Genomic DNA, 18,039 nt, shown 5'->3' with positions numbered 1-18,039 from the left:
CATAAGTTCTTGGAAGAATTAAAAAAGGCAGCCCAATTTTTAGGTAAAAAGTGGTGTGCGGGTCAATTAGAACTAAAAATCTTGAATGCATCATTTTGTATAGAACATTCAGAGTCACTGATTTGGACGCGTTTTAGATGGGTGCTTTCTCCACTTGATTTCAGAAAGCAACAATCCTCCTTGAACTTCTTTGTTGTGGCTCCATCCCAAAACACTCTTATAGTCCCCTTTATACCACACTCCCTTGCAGCTGCAAGGGACTTTGAGTTGTCTTCATGGTGAGAAATGAAGGGCTTTGTGTTATTGGTTGGTTGGGAGGTGCACTTGCTGAGGGGAAAATGGTCCTGGGTAGAAATAGTGGTAAGAGGGTTGGTGGGGAGGAAAGCTAACTGCTAGGGGCTACTGGTGCAGTATAGGGAAGTGGGTTCTGATGAGGAAACTGGCTACTAATTTTTGGTAAGCCCCCCCCCCCCACCATCCTCAGGTCTTAGCTCTTGGCATAGCTTTCAGAAATCTGTACAACTGGCTCTTTAGGTCACCTGAGGGCTTGCTTTCCTTGCCTTGCAGCTCAGAGCTGCACAGGAGAAAACAGAGTGAGAGTTGCCCTGGAAATGGGTGAGGTGAGAAGGGATGAAGCAGGATGGGAAAGATGCAGTAGCAGTACAGGAAGAGAATGGGCTATTCCTTCCTTCTCCTGCCAGGCTTAAAGGCTCTGGGATTTTTCTTAATATTTTTCCCCACTAATTGGTGAGGCACAGCCCAGTGGGCGTTCTCTATCACCCCGCTTTCAAGCAGCTGTGGAATACTGCCTAGATTCCTAGCACTAAAATCTATGTTGCTCTGCAGTCTGTGTCATTGTTTATAACAGTGCAAAATGCTTTCAAATCAGAATGGCCAGGAAATTCGTACACACTTTGCACCGATATAAACAATGAAACCAAGTGCAGAGCAACAAAGAATCTAGTTTCAGATTTTTGGTCAGTTTTACCAGCAGAGAGAGAACATAGATCTGGATCCACATCCAAACATTGCCAAAGCTCAGGAGGCACAGAGCAGTTTAGATCCAGAGCAGTGTTTCCCAAATGGTGTTCTGCAGAACCCCGGGGTTCAGCGAAGTGAAAATAAGGGTTCCACGAGAAAGTTCCATTACAACAACATTTTATGATTTAAATTTTTTTGTACATATTAAATGGGACTTTTTGTTTTTAAATATGTGCATTAAACTAAATGCTGATCTCATGACCTTGTTTAGCATTTGTTTATTATTTTATCTTTACTTTTATTTGTGGTCTACTTTTTCAGCTCCATATAGAAGACTGTTATTAGGGTTCTGCAAAATTCTTTCGAGTTTAAAAGGGTTCTGTGGCCAAATAAAATTGGGAAACACTGAGCTAGAGGATTCCAGTCATGTTCTTCTTCTGTCTTTATTTCACAAGTAGTCTTGGTAATAGTCATCAACAAATGATAAAAACCTGACCTCTAGTGGTTGTAACTAACAGAGACAATGTCAGATTTAAGATGGAACTTTTAAAAGAAAAAGTGTACCAGTTTAGAAGCCTCTTTTAGCATAGTTGTAAATGTTGATACACTTTTCCTCAAGAATTTTTAACATCCTAGGCCTGGTGCTGTTTTCAGTTAGACTAGTTTTACACAAGCAATATTACCAACCCCAAGTTTTCAAAAATCATGAGTCAGGCCCCCCGGAATAATGAAAAATTGGTATTTTTGCATTCCTTTTATTTGCTCTTTTGTGTTGCAAAATTTAGAGCTGGGATTGTGAAGCAATATCCTAATCCCAGGAGATCATCAGCCACTGAGAGAGTTGGCAGGACTGTCACTGGTGTAACTCCATTAATCTCAAAAGAGTTACTCTCCATTTGAGCCAGTATAAGCAAGCTCAGAGTCAGTTACCTTGTTTTATACATGTTAAATCTTCTTTACCATGAAGTCTGTAGAGAGGAGTATGATAGAATTATGCACCTTCTGCCTGGGGATCTCAGAGGGCTCACAGATCATTTCTTACAACTCTTCTGTGAGGTCAGAGAGTATTATCTTAATTTATTAGATGGGATACTAAAAACACGAGGCCTAGAGAGTTAAAAGGTCAGATCTTCCACTGGTTTTAAATGGGTGCAGCTCCATGTATTTCAGTGGAAATGTATCTATTTCGATACCAGCTGAGAATCTGGCTCAAATAGCTGTAAGGTTTTGAAAGTTTCATTGGACGGGGTCCCAGTGCCCAGTGATCACTGCAGAGTAGATTTTCAAAGTACAGAAACTGCTCTCATTCTGCTTTAGAAAAACCATCACCTAGTGTTGAGTGCCCAAAACCAGAGAATAAGTGATCTGCAGAGCATACCCAGAGACCCACACTGGAGACCGACCTTCTGGCATTCAATTTAGCAGGTCTAGCATAGACCCATAAATCTAATGTTGATGGCAGCTCTGGCCGGTGCTTGTACTCCTCGCACTCATGGGGAGTAAGGAAAGACAACAGGCACTTAAGCTAAGCTGACTCCAGCGCTGTATTTTATGTAGCTGGAGTTGCGTACCTTAAGCTGACCTTCCAGGTCTAGTGTAGACGTGGCCTAAGATCTTCAATCTGGTGGTCTAACTCTCTCCTGCCTTGCGTGATCATTTATAGCAAAGTGAGTGTCAAAACATAGCCTTTTTGAGCTAGCAGTGTCTTATGTGGTCATTTACATTTGCGTAAATGACCACACACAGCGCAACGCAGCAAAGAATTGGACCCACAACATATAAATCAGTGCCCATATGCTCACTGAGGTTCAGACTGCTTTGAGTGCAAACACAAAAGGACATCTGTCTAGATTAATTGGAGATGGAACAAAATCAGATCCACATTTTACAGCTGGACTCTCTGACTGTCCCCCCCCCCCTCTATTTTTAAGTAGCTAACGTGCAGCGTTCAGGAGAACCACATGGTCCATGGTAAACACTGGGTTTGCTCCAGGTCAGCTCCCATCCTCTTTGCTGAGAGGAAGGATTTTAAAAGTGGCTCTTTGGAAAGCATCTATGGCTACTCCTCACACTTCAGTTCATAGAGAGCACCATTTTGCATAGATCTCAAGGGGATAATCCAGTATCAAGTTACCAGCCCTACCTCCCCTACCTTCATGGTGGGCTTTGTGCCAACACCAATAATTAGACCAATTCCATAAGCTACAATTCTAGGCATTTCTGGGACTCAGAGTTCCAGAGCAGCAGCAGAGTAGCAATATCAGAAGATGCAGAGATAGCTTCCTTTGCTTTATCCTCCCCCTACCCTTCAAGACACCAGTAGTAAAGGAGGATAGTGGAAGAATGAAATGTCCTGGGAAGTCCCTCCAGTCAAGACATAGTTTATTTGTTGATTTGATGTATACATTAGACACAGAGATGAATAATGCAAAATGTCATCTGAATTGATCTATTTCTGCAATGTGGCTATTCTTCAAGTGAGAAAACATTATTATCTTTTTGGGGGCAAGGGGGGGAAGACTTGGAATCAGTGTGCAAGCTGCAGAGTTCAGATCCAGAAAAAACATTTCACAAATGTGAAGGGTTTTGGTTTGGACCCATAGAGGTGAGCTGTAAAACTTTGATTCTTATTCCAAAGTCTGTTTGGACCAATGACAAGGAAACAATTATGAGACATTAGTGTTCTCCCATGTTGCTATTGACAGGCTCTACTTACTGCCTCTTTGGATGAGATCTTGCCACCCCTATTCACTTTGAGTAGAACCATTTTGGAGAGCAGTCCCACTGAAGTGAAAGGGACTAACTTTCAATGCAAGATTCTAGTCAAGGGGAGTTATTATAGTGCTTATTAACTATAAAGAGCAAGGCATGCCTACACATTTGAGCTGAGGAAAGTAATAAATCTGCCCTACTGCCCAAGAGGGGAAACTATATAGAATTAACCAAGCAAATACACACACACTCTCACCCAGTTTCACAGTCTGTGGTGCGGAAGTGTTGCTGCCTCTCTCGGTACAAGCAGTTACTGAAAGATTGTAAATGTCTCCCGGAGGCAGGCTCAGAACTGCAGTCATCATATTCCGAGTCACCTACAATGATCATTGAGATATTAAATATTATCCAAACAAGAGAGACTGCCTGAAGAAATAAATTAAACACTCAGGCTACGTCTAGACTGGCCACAAATTCCGGAAAAGGGATGCAAATCAGGTAAGTCAGCATAGGGAAATCCGCGGGGGATTTAAATATCCCCTGCGGATTTAAATAAACATGTCCGCCGCTTTTTTTCCGGCTTGGGGAAAAGCCGGAAAAAAAGCATCTAGACTGGCACGATCCTCCGGAATAAAGCCCTTTTCCAGAGGATCTCTTATTCCTACTTTCAGCATAGTTCTTCATAGTACTTCCTGAAAGTAGGAATAAGAGATCCTCCGGAAAAGGGCTTTATTCCGGAGGATCGCGCCAGTCTAGACGCTTTTTTCCGGCTTTTCCCCAAGCCGGAAAAAAAGCAGCGGATATGTTTATTTAAATCCGCGGGGGATATTTAAATCCCCCGCGGATTTCCCTATGCTGACTTACCTGATTTGCATCCCTTTTCCGGAATTTGTGGCCAGTGTAGACGTAGCCTCAATGTATTCTGGACAAAATTCTAATCATCAGCATAGTTCTTCATACTCTACACTCATTCCATGTACCAGTTCCCAATGAGATCTATCGGAGCAAAAGACAAGCTCAACAGGATGTCACAGTGCAGAGAGAAATATGCATTGAGGTTCAAAAAGAGTGCAAATAACTTTTGCTCTATTATTTTTAATTCTGTGCACCTCTCCCATTTCCCAGTTATCAACTCTGCTTCCTGTCCCAGTGGCGAGATGTCATGAGAGAGGTAATTCCCATCACATTAGAAACAACACACATCAGAAATCTCATGACATTACCCATGCTCAACCAATGGTTAATCATAACAATCCAGAGGAAAAATATGCAAGTGATATTGCCTGCAACTAAAATGGGTTCACAGGCATGTTTTCAAATGATCTCACTAGTAATTAGAAATTGAAGGAACATGTCAGATCAGAAATCAAATAATTCATTATGTTTAAAGAAATATTGCTTGTTTTATGGATAGCATTTTATAGTATTAAAACCATGCCTGCATTTTAAAATTCTCAATTACATTTTACCACATTTGTGGTATTTGTTTCCTTTGTGCAAGAGGGGGATCATCCAAGGTGCTAGCCTGGAACAATTCCCAATTCATTTAATGGGTAGAGTGGGTGCTTAGCACCCTATCAGACATCTATAGGTAGGTTCAGCTTCTAATGCTTATGGTCTACATCAATGATTATATTCTGGAGTAGCAAAAGCTGAAGGGAAATATACATATATACACACACACACATACATACATGTATATATATATACACATACATACTTACATATATATATTAAATTAAATCCTGGAACAAATCTATTCATGTTGGGCAAGTTATGCTCCCAGAAACCTATGCCCACACACTACATACTGTATAAGTCCCATCTACAATATCTTCCTAACCTGTTTTCCCAGTCTCCACCACAACCACCACCCTCCCTCCACACATAAATACTTCTGACTCAGGTTTGGAAATGCTGTTAACATAGGTCAGCTGATCAAGCTGGGGTATGCCTCAGAGCCAGTGTTCCCAATAAGGTGCACACCTGCACGCACCAAGAATTTGAGACCTGCCCACCTCCTCAGCAGAGCCGTGCAGTGGCTGCTCAGCTGTTCCGGGGCGAGCAGCTGGGCAACCACCACACAGCCCTGTGCAACTGGGGATGGGGGTTTCTAGTCACCCAATTGGGTCAGATGCAGCTGGTGTTGCACCCCTATCAAGACTGTGCCCTGCCCAGGGCACAGGGGCTGCCTGGGCTGTCACTGTTTGCACCACCTTCCAGTAGCTAAACCCATGCATTCCCCCACACAGGAGAAGGGCTGGAAACACCCACCTGCTTTTAAATAAGCTTCTAGGTCACTTCTGGCTTACCCTGATGTGAATCCTACACCTTTCAAATTTGGGTGCACGTTAGTAAATGCAGATTAATATGTTAGGTAGGCTGCAGGGTGATAAGGACGTTAGAAGAAAAGTACTCCAGATAGAGGTTTCCAAATAACCACTATTGACTTGAACCTGGTTATGAAGTTCTTGTGGGTTTTTTTTCAGATCTCTATGCTGATTGTGGTCATCTGACATCTGGCTAGGAACTATATAAAAATAATCTATTGTTAAGGGAGATGGGAATGCAAATTTTGTTAGAACTGTGTTAATGTTATAAGCAATGCCCTTTCATTATAATCTCAATGTAACCAATCATACACTGCCCTTATTAAAACATGTGGACAGGAAGAAAAAAGCTTACCAGAGTTAAGAGAACTGTAGCTCTCTCTCTGTAAGCCATGTTTTTCCAATGTAGCCAGTGAAGCTATATTAACACAAAACCCAGTTTCATCTTGGCTATATCATTATGGGTGTGCCTCGACTACTGAGTTTTTTAAAAAAAAGTGGCCTTTTCTCGAAAAAAAGTCACCAGCATCTAGACTACCATTGTGTTCTTTCAAAATTAAATCAAAAGAGCTGCGGATTTTTTGAAATTGGTAAACCTACTTTTACCAGAAAGAACGTCTTTTTTCAAAAGAACTCTTTTGAAAAAAGGTGTTCTTGAATGCAAACAGGGCTTTTTCAAAAGAGAGCGTCCAGATTACTTGGGTGCTCTCTTTCGAAAAAGCGGATTGCTTTTTCAAAACCCTTGTGGCTGTCTAGATGATCTCTTTTGAAAGAGGCTTGTAGTCTAGACGTACCCTATATCATAGCTAAATAAAGGAAATCCAATTTACAAATAATACATTTCAAGTGCAATCTTTCCAGTTTGATCGAACTGGGATTATAGGCAAGCAAGATTGTTGCCCCAGCTGTTCAAATATCTCAGACTTTGGAAGGGGAAGGGATAATTGGTAATAGAATATCAGAACACAAAAAACATTGCCAGAGGATGCTGTGAAGACCAGGAATTTGAAGGATTCGAAAGAAGAACTAGATATATTTATGGAGGTTAGGTCCATCAATGGCTATTAGCCAAAATGAGTATATGTTGTCCCTAGCCTGTTTGTAAGGGCTAGAAAAGGATGACAGGACAGGGATCACTTGATGATTGCCTGTTTCTGTTCACTCCCTCTGGGGCATCTGCCATTGGCCACCGTCAGAAGACAGGATACTGGGCTAGATGGACCTTTGGTCTGACCCTGTATAGTGGTTCTTATGTAGCGTTATTATTGTATTCATAGATCATATATTCATCAAAAACACTAAGAAAGGGTTTTTTATGGTTCAGTGATCTAGTACTCAATCTTTGTCAGCATTTTTAAGAACTCTGGGTATATTAATGTCACTGCCACTCATTTGTTTAAGTGTCTGCCTTTGTTTTGCTCTGCCACTTTTCTCAAAGTAATTGCCATAGTCTTGCCATGACTATGACAATTAATTACTCAAACAAGAAAAAAAATTGCTGTCTAGAATCTGAGCCTTTAGGGTGCTTCACATTGTCTAGCTTTCCTCTGCAACTGTGAGGAATACAAATACAATTTTTTTAAAAGGTGAAAGCAGACATTGTGATGCAAACTCTTGTTTCCAGTGAAGCTTTAAGAAAAGTAATGCAAGTCTTATAATAAAAATCACAAAAGGTGGCAAGACCTGAGTAGAGGAAATGGACCACACAGCCTGGGTCTTACATACTGATTAAAAAATGTTCTTTACCAGGGCTGGCTGACAATTTCTGAAGGAAAACTGGGCCTATGACAAAACAAACTTTTTCTATGAAAAATGTTTACATTCCTTAAAAAAAAATAAATCTGTTTTTACAAGTAGGATTTTCCCCCACTGAAATTTTCAGCATTTTTGACCAGCTCTACTTGTTATCCGTGAACAAACAAGAATAAACATCATTGCTATGTGACTCCCTGCTAATTTTTCCCTTACCTCCATTTTTCAAAACTGTAGGCGTGAATTTTGGGGAGCACAGAATGTGATACCGTTCCTACTGACGATGAAGGAACATCCAAGAGGAAAGAAAGCAGCAAAACATCACAGCAAAGATGTAGGAAACAATCAAAATCCCTCATATCATAATAGGTTCACCATGCACCGTGGCCCTGGCTGCAGAGCAGACACACCACAGCCTGGGCTTCAACTCTGGCAGCCACCATCTCTCTAGCCATTGCAAAGTACTATTAACAGTTCATTGTGGTAGGTCAGGTTCTGCCAATCTTGAGAACAGCAGCAGTTGCTCATTTCTAAGGAGACCATTCCAGTCACCATTTACTACTGGTGTTGTGTAGCAGCACAGCACAGGTCTAAGAAAAACATCTTATTGTTCAAATCTTGTAGATGTGTGTGTGTGTTGTGGGGGAGAGGGGAGGGGAGCGGGGGAGGGTGATGTATTTTTACCTTATCTGCAACTGATGGCATGACACAGTACATTGTCACTCAGAGTCAGCCATAGTAATAGGGATGCTTGGGTCAAAGCACTGATTTAACAGCTCTTTATATTCTTTGTGAATAGGAAAGGGCTGTTTTAGTATTCTTTCTTCCATAACATCTAATGTAAATATTTGATATTTGCTAGTAACTGGTGGGTGCAACAGTGGCACACATCCAAACAAGAGCACGTGACCTCAATATTGGTGCACAAGACAAAACTCACTCCACACAAGGATGGAAAATCTTAGAGGAAACACTGCTCAGCACTACCTTACCTCAGACTGGAGCCTGCCAGTGAGGATGCAGGCTAAATCACTCAAGCGTAAATAGTCCGTGTCAAGGGGTCCCAGGTCATGTCACCCAGTCCCCCTTCTCCGCTTCCGTTTTCCCCCGCCCGGCCGGGCCGGATCGTGAGGTCCCACCATTCCCTGGTTGTCCAGGTGATACCCCGAGCGGGGAGGTGAGGGAGTCCTGGCCCTCCCTCTCTCCAGACCCCAGCCCAGGGTCCTAAGGTGGGGGAGAATATCCTCTCTCCCCTCACCTGGCTGATGGGGCTACGTGCCACAACTCATCAATCCGCGGGCTCCTGTTTTGCACCCGCTTGGGCTGCATCCTCACCCCCACTCACCAGGGTGCTTTGTGTGCTGCTTCCTTGAGGCCCTGAGCCCCCTCATCTGGTGATCTGGCTGGCCTCCCGTCCGAGTGCCCCTGCTGACTTTATATTGTGGAGGACACTGCCCCTTTCTTCTAGGACGCCTGTGCCGGCGTCCACCAGGTCGGCTCCTCCTCCCTTCCTGCTGACCCCGCCCCCAGCGTCTTTCCCCGCTCCGACATTGATGTACGTCGGGGCCTCCCCCGGGGCATCAGTGGGGGCACCGGCCCCGCCATTGTCCGTGCAGCGCACACCCGCCGCCGCGGTCCCTCCAGGGTCGAGGGACGCCTCCCCTGGCGCGTCCGCGGGAGCGCCGGACAAGCTGTCAGCCAGGCAGTGCGCTCCTGCCGCAGCCACCACTTCCCCCACGGCGGGGAAAGCTGCTCCGCGCCTCTCCGCCCCCCGGGAGGAACCCGGTTAGTGTGGGGTTGCGCCACCCTGTCACAGTCCTCGATTGCCTTTCTCACAATTCCCCTAGGAGGACAGATTAGTTCTCCTGCCTTTGAAAACTGCTGGGAAAGAATGCTAGAGAATTACAGAACAAATAATAATTGGACATGCCTCCAGACACACACAGCAAGTGCAGAAACAGTGAGGATCGCATAACACTAGTAGGGCTTTGCTCTGTCAATGCTCGCATGAGGGATAGCCTAACCTTGGTTTTCAGTGCCAGGTGCCAATCACCCGAGTTAACTGTGAAGACATTCATAAGAAACAAAATCCTGTCCCCACTGAAGTCAGTGGAAGTTTTTACCATTGCCTGTAACTCTACTGTGATTTGCCCATCACTGACTCAGCTCTTCTGTGTTGTTCCCTCTTCTCTTAAAAATGTTTAAAAATAATAACTCGTTCTCTTTAAAAGAAACAAGAACTACTATCATTTGACATCTTATGCAAGTTGGAAGGAGTTCATTGCCCATATACTCTCTGCAAAGGGATACATTTAACCCAATGGGATTTGAAGAAACATCATCTTCTTGACCACATCTTGTAATAAGAAGTTTATGTATTGAGCATGAAAACTCCTTTTTAAACATTCAAAAGAACACATGAACTGTCAAAAGGCTTTAAAAGTCCTATTAAGACTTACACTCTTTTTTATTTTTTTCTTGCCTTCAGCAATGACCATCCAGTGCAGCATCCTGGAATGAGACAGGTCAGTCTCATCATCTCCATACATCCAACTGACATACAGCAGATTGTTGAAATATTCTATTGAGGTGATCTCTGGTGACACTGGAGCTGGGGGAAACAAGACAAAGATCTGACTTAATTGTAAGTCCTAAAATGAACCTTGGCTATTGACTGTCAAAGGGACAGTATTGGGAGGAGACAGAGCTTAAGAAAAAATTACACATTCATACATAAGATTAGGTCTGCCTTGCTTGCAGACACAGCTGATGGGAAAACTGAAATTTTTCCTCATAAGAAGTTTTAATTCAAAATATTCCAATTGAAAAAAATGTTGGAAGATTCAAACCAGATTGAAACACAAACTTTATTCCAAATCCAATTAACCAAATATTTAGTTTTAACTGAAAAATGCTTCAACTTAAGAATTCTGAAATGAAATGACATTATGTGAAAAATAAATTTTCTTTTATAATCTAGTTTCCTACATAAAGTCATTTCATTTACATTTTTGTAAACAAAAGCAACCTTACATCAAAACAAAACTTTAATTTACTATGAAATGTTGATGAGAATCAGAATATTTCCCTTTGATATTTCTTGTGGGAAAACTGATATTTTTCAATCAAAATTGCCATTTGTTTGCAAAACAAAACAAAGAACAAAAATAACGTTCACTTTGAAAAAACATTTTTTAATATGATAACTTTCTGTACAGCTATGTTCCTATGGTAAAATTCACCCCCCAACCCCCCCCAAAAAGGCTAGCATAAATCCTGTGCATCACTTAAGATCACAAAATAAACAAAATTAAAATTAAGTGGACCAGAAGCAATAGATAAACTCCAATAATATCTTAAAACCACAATTGATCCCCAAGTGACTTCAGAGGGATTCTGTGGGTACAACTGAGTCACTGTACCATATTATTCAGTGTGCAAGGTATATTTTTGGGGAACTACATGATGAAAAAAGTGAGCTTTTGCACTTTGTAAAGTCATTTACACCTGATGCAAAGGGAGTTCTGAGTAAATTTAAAACACTATCATTCTGATAAAGTGTTTTTTCCATTCATTTCACATAGGTGTGAATGTCTACACAAGGTGCAAGGCTGTGGAGAATCTGAACCTAGAGTATTTTTAAGTGGCCACAGGATGTCACTGTTGCTGTCACATAAGTAGCTAAGAGTACACATTTTATCTTGCATTTGCCCTTTTAACTCTAATAAAAGAAGGACAAAGGTTTATGAAGTCAAAATCTAGGATGGTAGCAAATACAACTTTAAGCAGCATTAATGGTACTCATTATAACACTTCTTCTATCAATTCCCTCTTGAAGCCCTCTTCTTCCATGATGCCTAACAACAAATGAATGCACAGCATATTTTTTTTAATAAAAAAATACGACATTCCCTATGCTGTACTGGCCAGTGCACTGTATTTTTATGTCTGTCTTCGTACAAAATTTCCTAGGGAGGAACTGTCTCTACTTGTATAATGAGCAGAGTGCCCCATTGAAATGAAATAAGTGAACTATGCCTGTTTTGAGGGTGTCCTTGATGAAAATATAAGAAGGGAGCAGGCAGGCTTTTGTAGGGGATTCTCCACTATGGACCACGTTCTCGTGATCACGCAGATGACCGAAAGGTGTAGAGAGAACAAGACCCCCCACTATGCTTGTTGTTCATTGACTTAAAATAAAAGTGAATAATAATGGTAATAATTCTCACATCTTTCACTTTCAGCATGGACAAGATTATTTGTTTGTTTTTTTGCATGCCCTCGCAAAGTTAATAAAGATGGAGAAACGAGATATGTAACACATGGACACACAAGAAAGAAAGGACAATTATGAAGAAACAAAGGACAACCTCAGAATAAAGAGCAGACATGCCTATACTCAAACACATGGTGGCCTAGCCATCTTAAGCCTATATGTGCTGTACTTTATCATGATATTTATTATAACTGTCTTTAAAGTGCATTCTATCTTCCATCTAGATAAACAGCTTTATATTTTAACAGGCTTTGATTCATATTTTAAAACTGGCTATTTACAGCAGGTGCCATTAAAACCTCATTAGTTCCCCACTTTGTAGTATGTGTGGTGTCACAATGTTGCATATGGTAAATTCAGCAGGACATCACCATTGCTGAAGGTGCCAGGGGTGCTAAATGAGGCGGGTTATAAGTGGTACATATATTACATACAGTCCTGAAGTCTCACAATTCATCCTCCCCAACTGAGGTTGCATTTTATTTATTTATTTATTTATTGTTATATTCTGGCTGCTGTAGGTCAATCAAATTCCAACTCTGCAATAGCTCCACGCAGGCATTAATTTAAATGGGAGTCCACAGGGATGCAGCATTGTGTCTCTGCATAAAATCTGTTGCAGGGTTTGGGCCCATGTCCTCTGATTATCCTTGTGTTTTGGTGTAGATGGTATGTTCAAATTTCCAGGCTATAAAGTTTAGCCTCTCAGCAAGCAGAGAAGCAGAGAAGTGTGGTTGTAATAGCAGAAAGAGCAGAAAAACCTCCTACGATAATAAGGCAAGGCTTCTTCTTTAGGGTGTCAGGCTCAAACTATGCAGAGCAAGTCATATTGTTAATATGAATGCAGGAAAGGCAAAAGTGTTCATGACACATGGCTGTTCCCTGTTTGGAAAGAAGCAGGATAATGTACTCCTATCACAGGGAGAGGATAAAGTACTTTCTAATTCACTTGTAACTAAGGAGGATGTTAAACTGTATCTACTAAGAATAGACATTTTTAAAGTAACAGATAGTAAGAGCCTTAAAAGAATTGGCTGAGAAGATATATGGACCACAGATGTGCATTTTGAATAAATCTAGGAAACTACAGAAGAGAGCTAGGTTGTGCCAATACTCAAAAGGCTGACATGAATTCTTGGCAAAATAATGGAAAGATATCACAATATTCAAGTTGAAGTATAGGGATATAATTAAGATAAGTCAACATGATTTTATAAAAAATAGGTTGTGTCAAACAGACCCAATTTCAATTATTTTTATCAGATCACAGGTTTGGTTGATAAAGATAACTGCATAGATAGAGCATACTAAGACTTTTGTAAGGCATTTGATTTAGCACTGCATGATATTTTGATTACAAATTAGCAATATACAGAATCAATAAATCACATGCTAAATGGATTAACTGACATCTCAAAATATAGTTGTCAATGGGGAATCATCATTGAATGCAGGAATTTCTAGTGGAGCTTTTCAGAGACAAGTACAAGACCCAAACCTATTCAACATTTTCATTAATGGTTTAGAAGTAAATATATAATCACTGGTGACAACATTTGCAGATGCCACAAATAATGATGAAGATAGGGCAATCAAACACCATGATCTGGCTTGCCTAATAAACTGAGCTCTTCCAAACTAAATAAAGTCTAATATAGCCAGATGCAAAGTTATACCTCTAGAAACATGAAAGCTGGCCATGCCTACCTTGTACATAGCTATAGAGCCAGGGTAGCCTGGAAAGCTGTAATTCTGGAATGGGTCTAGGGGTTCATGGTGGACAAATAACTCAAGACGTGTTCCCAGTGTAATGCTTTGACAAAGGACTAATTCAATTCTTGAATGTATTCCTAGGGGACGAGGAGGCAGCGAGATGCTTTTACTTCTGTATATGGCATTGGTGAGACTAATGTTAGAATACTGATTCTGGAATGCATTTTAAAAGAACGTTGAAAAACGGAAGAGGGGCTGTATAGAAAAGAGCCACAAAAAAGATGCGAGGGTTAGAGAAAATGCCTTAAATGACAGATCTAAAGAGCTCAGTCTGTTTAGTTTATCAAAAAAAGAAGATTGTAATCAAGTCACCCAGTCAGTGTAAGTACAGGCAGTCCCCGACTTACGTGGATCCAACTTACGTCGGATCCCTAGATACGAACGGGGTGAGGCAACTCCTGCACATGCGCAGCAGCATTCCCGGGGCTCGCTCACCTGGGTCCTAGGATCCTCCTCCTCCTCGGGCCGGCTCCGACTGGGGTCCCGCAGAGCTGCCGGGCAGAGGAAAAGTGCCTCCCCACGCCCGCTGCCCCCCCCCACCCCTCTGCCAGCAACAGGCTGCCCCCTCCCCTGAGCAACAGGCTGCCGAACAGACAAAAGCAGCCTCTCTGCCCCTCCTCCCCTCTATACATGCCGGGCTCCCGGAGCGCAGCAGCTTCCCCGGGGCTCGCTCACCTGGGTCCTAGAATCCACCTCCTCCTCCTCTTCGGCCGGCTCCAACTGGCCTCTGCCTGCAGCAGCTGGCCACAGGGACAGGGATCCCGCAGAGCTGCCGGGCAGAGGAAAAGTGCCTCCCCACGCCCGCTGCCCCCCCCCGCGGCCTCGCATCCTGCACGCCTTCCCCCTCCCCCCCTGCCAGCAACAGCCTCCCCCTCCCCTGAGCAACAGGCTGCTGAACAGCAGACAAAAGCAGCCTCTCCGCCCCTCCTCCCCCTATACATGCTGGGCTCCCTGGGCAAACAAAGACTCCACCAAAACAAACAAAGTGCTGGCCTCACTGTGTTAGCAAAAAAAGGACCCTCCTCCTAGAACCCTGGGTGGTGTGTGGAAATAAAGCTATTAGCTCAAAGCATGGTGCAGAGCTGTTTGGTATTTGATGAGTTACTCCTTTAGTCCTGAGTTTGTCACAGGGACAGAAATAGATGTGAAATCTTCTGAACAGGGGAACAGACACCAAAACAAACATTAGAGGGGAGTTAACCTTTCCCTATGCTATCCAAAACTAAAAAAAATGTTTGGCTAGAGTTTCCCCTACAATATGTACCAGTTCCGACTTACATACAAATTCAACTTAAGAACAAACCTACAGTCCCTATCTTGTACGTAACCCGGGGACTGCCTGTATTTCAACACCAAGGACTAAAAGGCTTGTTAATCCAGTGGAAAGAGACATCAGAATCGATGGCTGGCAGTTGAATGCAGACAAATTGAAATGATAAATAAAGTGCACATTTTTTAAAATAGCGAGGGTGATTAACCACTGGAACAAACTATCAAAGGAAACGGTGGATTGTCCAATTCTTGGAGGAGTCAAATCCAAACTGGGTGACATTCTGGAGGCTATGCTTTAGCCTACCACAAGTTGTTGGGCTCAATGCAGGGGGAACTGGGTGAAATAAAGTAGTCTGTGATTATACAGAAGATCAGATCGGATGATTTAATGATTCTTTCTGGCTTTAAACTATCTGACTCGAACTCTTTGATAGCTAGAGCTTGATTTTGAAAAATGTCTAACTCAAGGGAGAGAGTGTGCAAGAGGTCTATTCATTTATTTCAAAATCATGTCCACTAGATAAAAACTTGATGCATTTCCCCACTGAAGGCACTTATAGTTTATCCATTATCATCAATGACAGCTGGACAAGGCTCCATGGCAGAAACAAAAATTTACAGCAATCCTTCCCCAGACGAGTTTTGTTGCACTTTCTGAAAATATCACACTGAAGAGTCCGAGCTCCACTGGTACTTGCACTTCAAAATACTGTGCTTGAAACACAGGGCAGGTGGGGAGAGATTCATTTTCCCCCACATGCATGGCTGAATATGTTATGTAGCAGTCAAAGGGTTAAACAGTGACTTCATTCCACTGGCATGAAAAATGGTTGAGAAATATTACCAAAGAGTATTCACGGGACTCTGGCAGTCATTAATTTTACAAGTCATATGCCAAAACAATTCATTGACAATAGAGCTCAAAGAAGTGAGAGCAGATGTTGTAGAGTGGGCGCCACTGATTTAGTGGAGCCAGGATTCAATTATTATTTTTTCTCGGGCCTATCTATATTAAATTCCCTACAAGTAGCTCTCACTAAACTACCTCTGCAGCACCATCTCCACACCGCTCCTACCAAACCAGGCAGAAGTGCCTGAACAGTCCAGTGTCTTTACTGTAGTGAGTAGATGGAACAAGGGTGGGCTGATTTTAGTGACTTGTTTTCTCCTATCTTGTACAGGAACAGCATTATTCACTACTTTCCCATCAGTTATACATAGGCACTTACTTAACACAATGGTGACCGACAGGCTGTGCAGAGGATGCCATTTTGCTCTACAAAAAGGCATCCTCCATGCACCATATATGTCAGGTCAACCCACATGGAGAATGCCATTTTGTAGAGAAAAATGGCATCTTCCAGGCAGCATGGCCTTGCAAAAGCTCCAGAATAGTGTTCAGGCACATTCTGGCTCCACTCCACCACCGCATAGGGATTCCCCACAGTGCTTCACTGTCCTCTCAGACTGATCCAGCCAGTACTATGTTCCCTGGGCTATTTATTTATTGCTATAAATAAATAGTGTACTTTGCACTTCTCTCCAAATATTACATTCTCACTGAAGAATGCAATATGGACTCAGGATCTGACAGCCTCTCCAGGCCCCTGGGCAAGAGGGGTGGATCCTCAGGCAGAAGGGGTAGCACTCCTCAGCACCAGCTGTACCACAGTGCCTCCCCCCCTCTCTGAGCACTGCAGTGCAGCACCCTTGCCTCTCCAGGCAGCCCTAAGAGTTGCTTGGAGCACTGCCTCTGCCACTCACAGCACTGGTGCCTGGAGCCCCGGGCCCCTTTGAATCTCCGGGCCCCAAAGCAGTTGCCCTCTTTCCACTACCCCCTTTCAAAGTGCCACACAACTGCACACTTCTGAAGTTGGGTATTAGGATCAGGATCGTTCGGGGCATTTTGCATCCAGAAAGCCAGGGGAAATGGCATTTGTTTTCGGTATCCAGGAGGCAGTGGAGATTTCTTGTACTGGTGAGAAAACACATTTTCCTTCCCTTCCCATTGTAAAAAAAAAAAAAAAAAGTTGACTAGACTTTGTTTAGTTTTAGATCCCTTAGTAAATAAATTACATTTCCAAAGTTCCATACTGATATAGCTCCCAGCTGAAGTGAGGTCCAGAGTTAGGACAATCCTTTTTCTTTGCTCAGTAGGCTAGTGTGGGCCTCTCTCATGTTTCCTGACTAAAGTTGGTCTTAGAAGACAGAAGCCTGCTCTAGCCTTGAAACCCACAGAATGAACAAAGCCTTTCGAAGCTGGACCAAATCATACAAGAGCTAGGGTTGCCAGGTGACCGGTTTTCTACCGGACAGTCCGGTATTTGCACCGTCTGTCCGGTAGAAAAATTCAGAAAATACCGGACATGTGCAATGTCCAGTATTTTCTGAATTTCCGGCTGGGCGCCGGATGGAAACCTGGCGGGGGCAGGGGAGCGACTGGGAGGCGGGGCCGCGATTGGTGCTGGGAGCCTTGTGGTCCCACGCAAAAACCGGGCAGGGCAGGGCGGGGGCCAGGGCTCCCAGCCACTCCCCCTGGCCCGCTTTTGCACGCAACCAGAGGCTCCCAGCACCAATCGTGGCCCTGCCTCCCAGCTGGGAGCCTCTGGTTGCGAGCAGAAGCCGGGCAGGGGGAGTGACTCCCAGCCCTGTCCCCGCTCCCACCTGGCTTCTGCATGCAACTAAAGGGAATGCCTGCCAGGGGCACGTCCCGAAGGACTCCAGCTGTGGCCAGTAGCTGCACCCCCCCCGCCAGGTCTGCTTTCCGCCCCCCTTCCTCCGGCCCCCCAACGCCCCCTGCTCTGCTTCCCAGACCCCCCCTCCTCCCGTCTAGTTCCGCGGCCCCCGATGCTCCCCAGCTCTGCTTCCCGGCTCCCCCTTCCTCCCGTCTAGCCCCGTGGCCCCCGGACTCACTCCCCACCAGCTCTGCTTCCCACCCCACCC

General features: G+C 43.5%; 1 protein-coding gene across 2 annotated transcripts in view; it reads right to left on the bottom strand.

Annotated features, from left to right (window-relative positions):
• PTPRO (protein tyrosine phosphatase receptor type O) overlaps positions 1–18,039 on the bottom strand; it is a 227,806-nt gene that overhangs the window by 46,941 nt on the left and 162,826 nt on the right. For both annotated transcript variants that reach the window (XM_006130258.3, XM_006130259.3), the window contains exons 11-12: positions 10,235–10,386; positions 3,950–4,070 (exon numbers count right to left, since the gene is read on the bottom strand). In XM_006130258.3, coding sequence (XP_006130320.3) covers positions 3,950–4,070; positions 10,235–10,386 — 273 coding nt within the window. The remainder of the gene's footprint in view (positions 1–3,949; positions 4,071–10,234; positions 10,387–18,039) is intronic.

The sequence above is a fragment of the Pelodiscus sinensis genome, chromosome 1 (genome assembly GCF_052426305.1).
Source record: "Pelodiscus sinensis isolate ZL-2025 chromosome 1, ASM5242630v1, whole genome shotgun sequence".
NCBI lineage: Eukaryota > Metazoa > Chordata > Testudines > Trionychidae > Pelodiscus > Pelodiscus sinensis.
The sequence above is the reverse complement of the archived record's forward strand: the minus strand, read 5'-3'. Positions and strand labels throughout refer to the sequence as shown.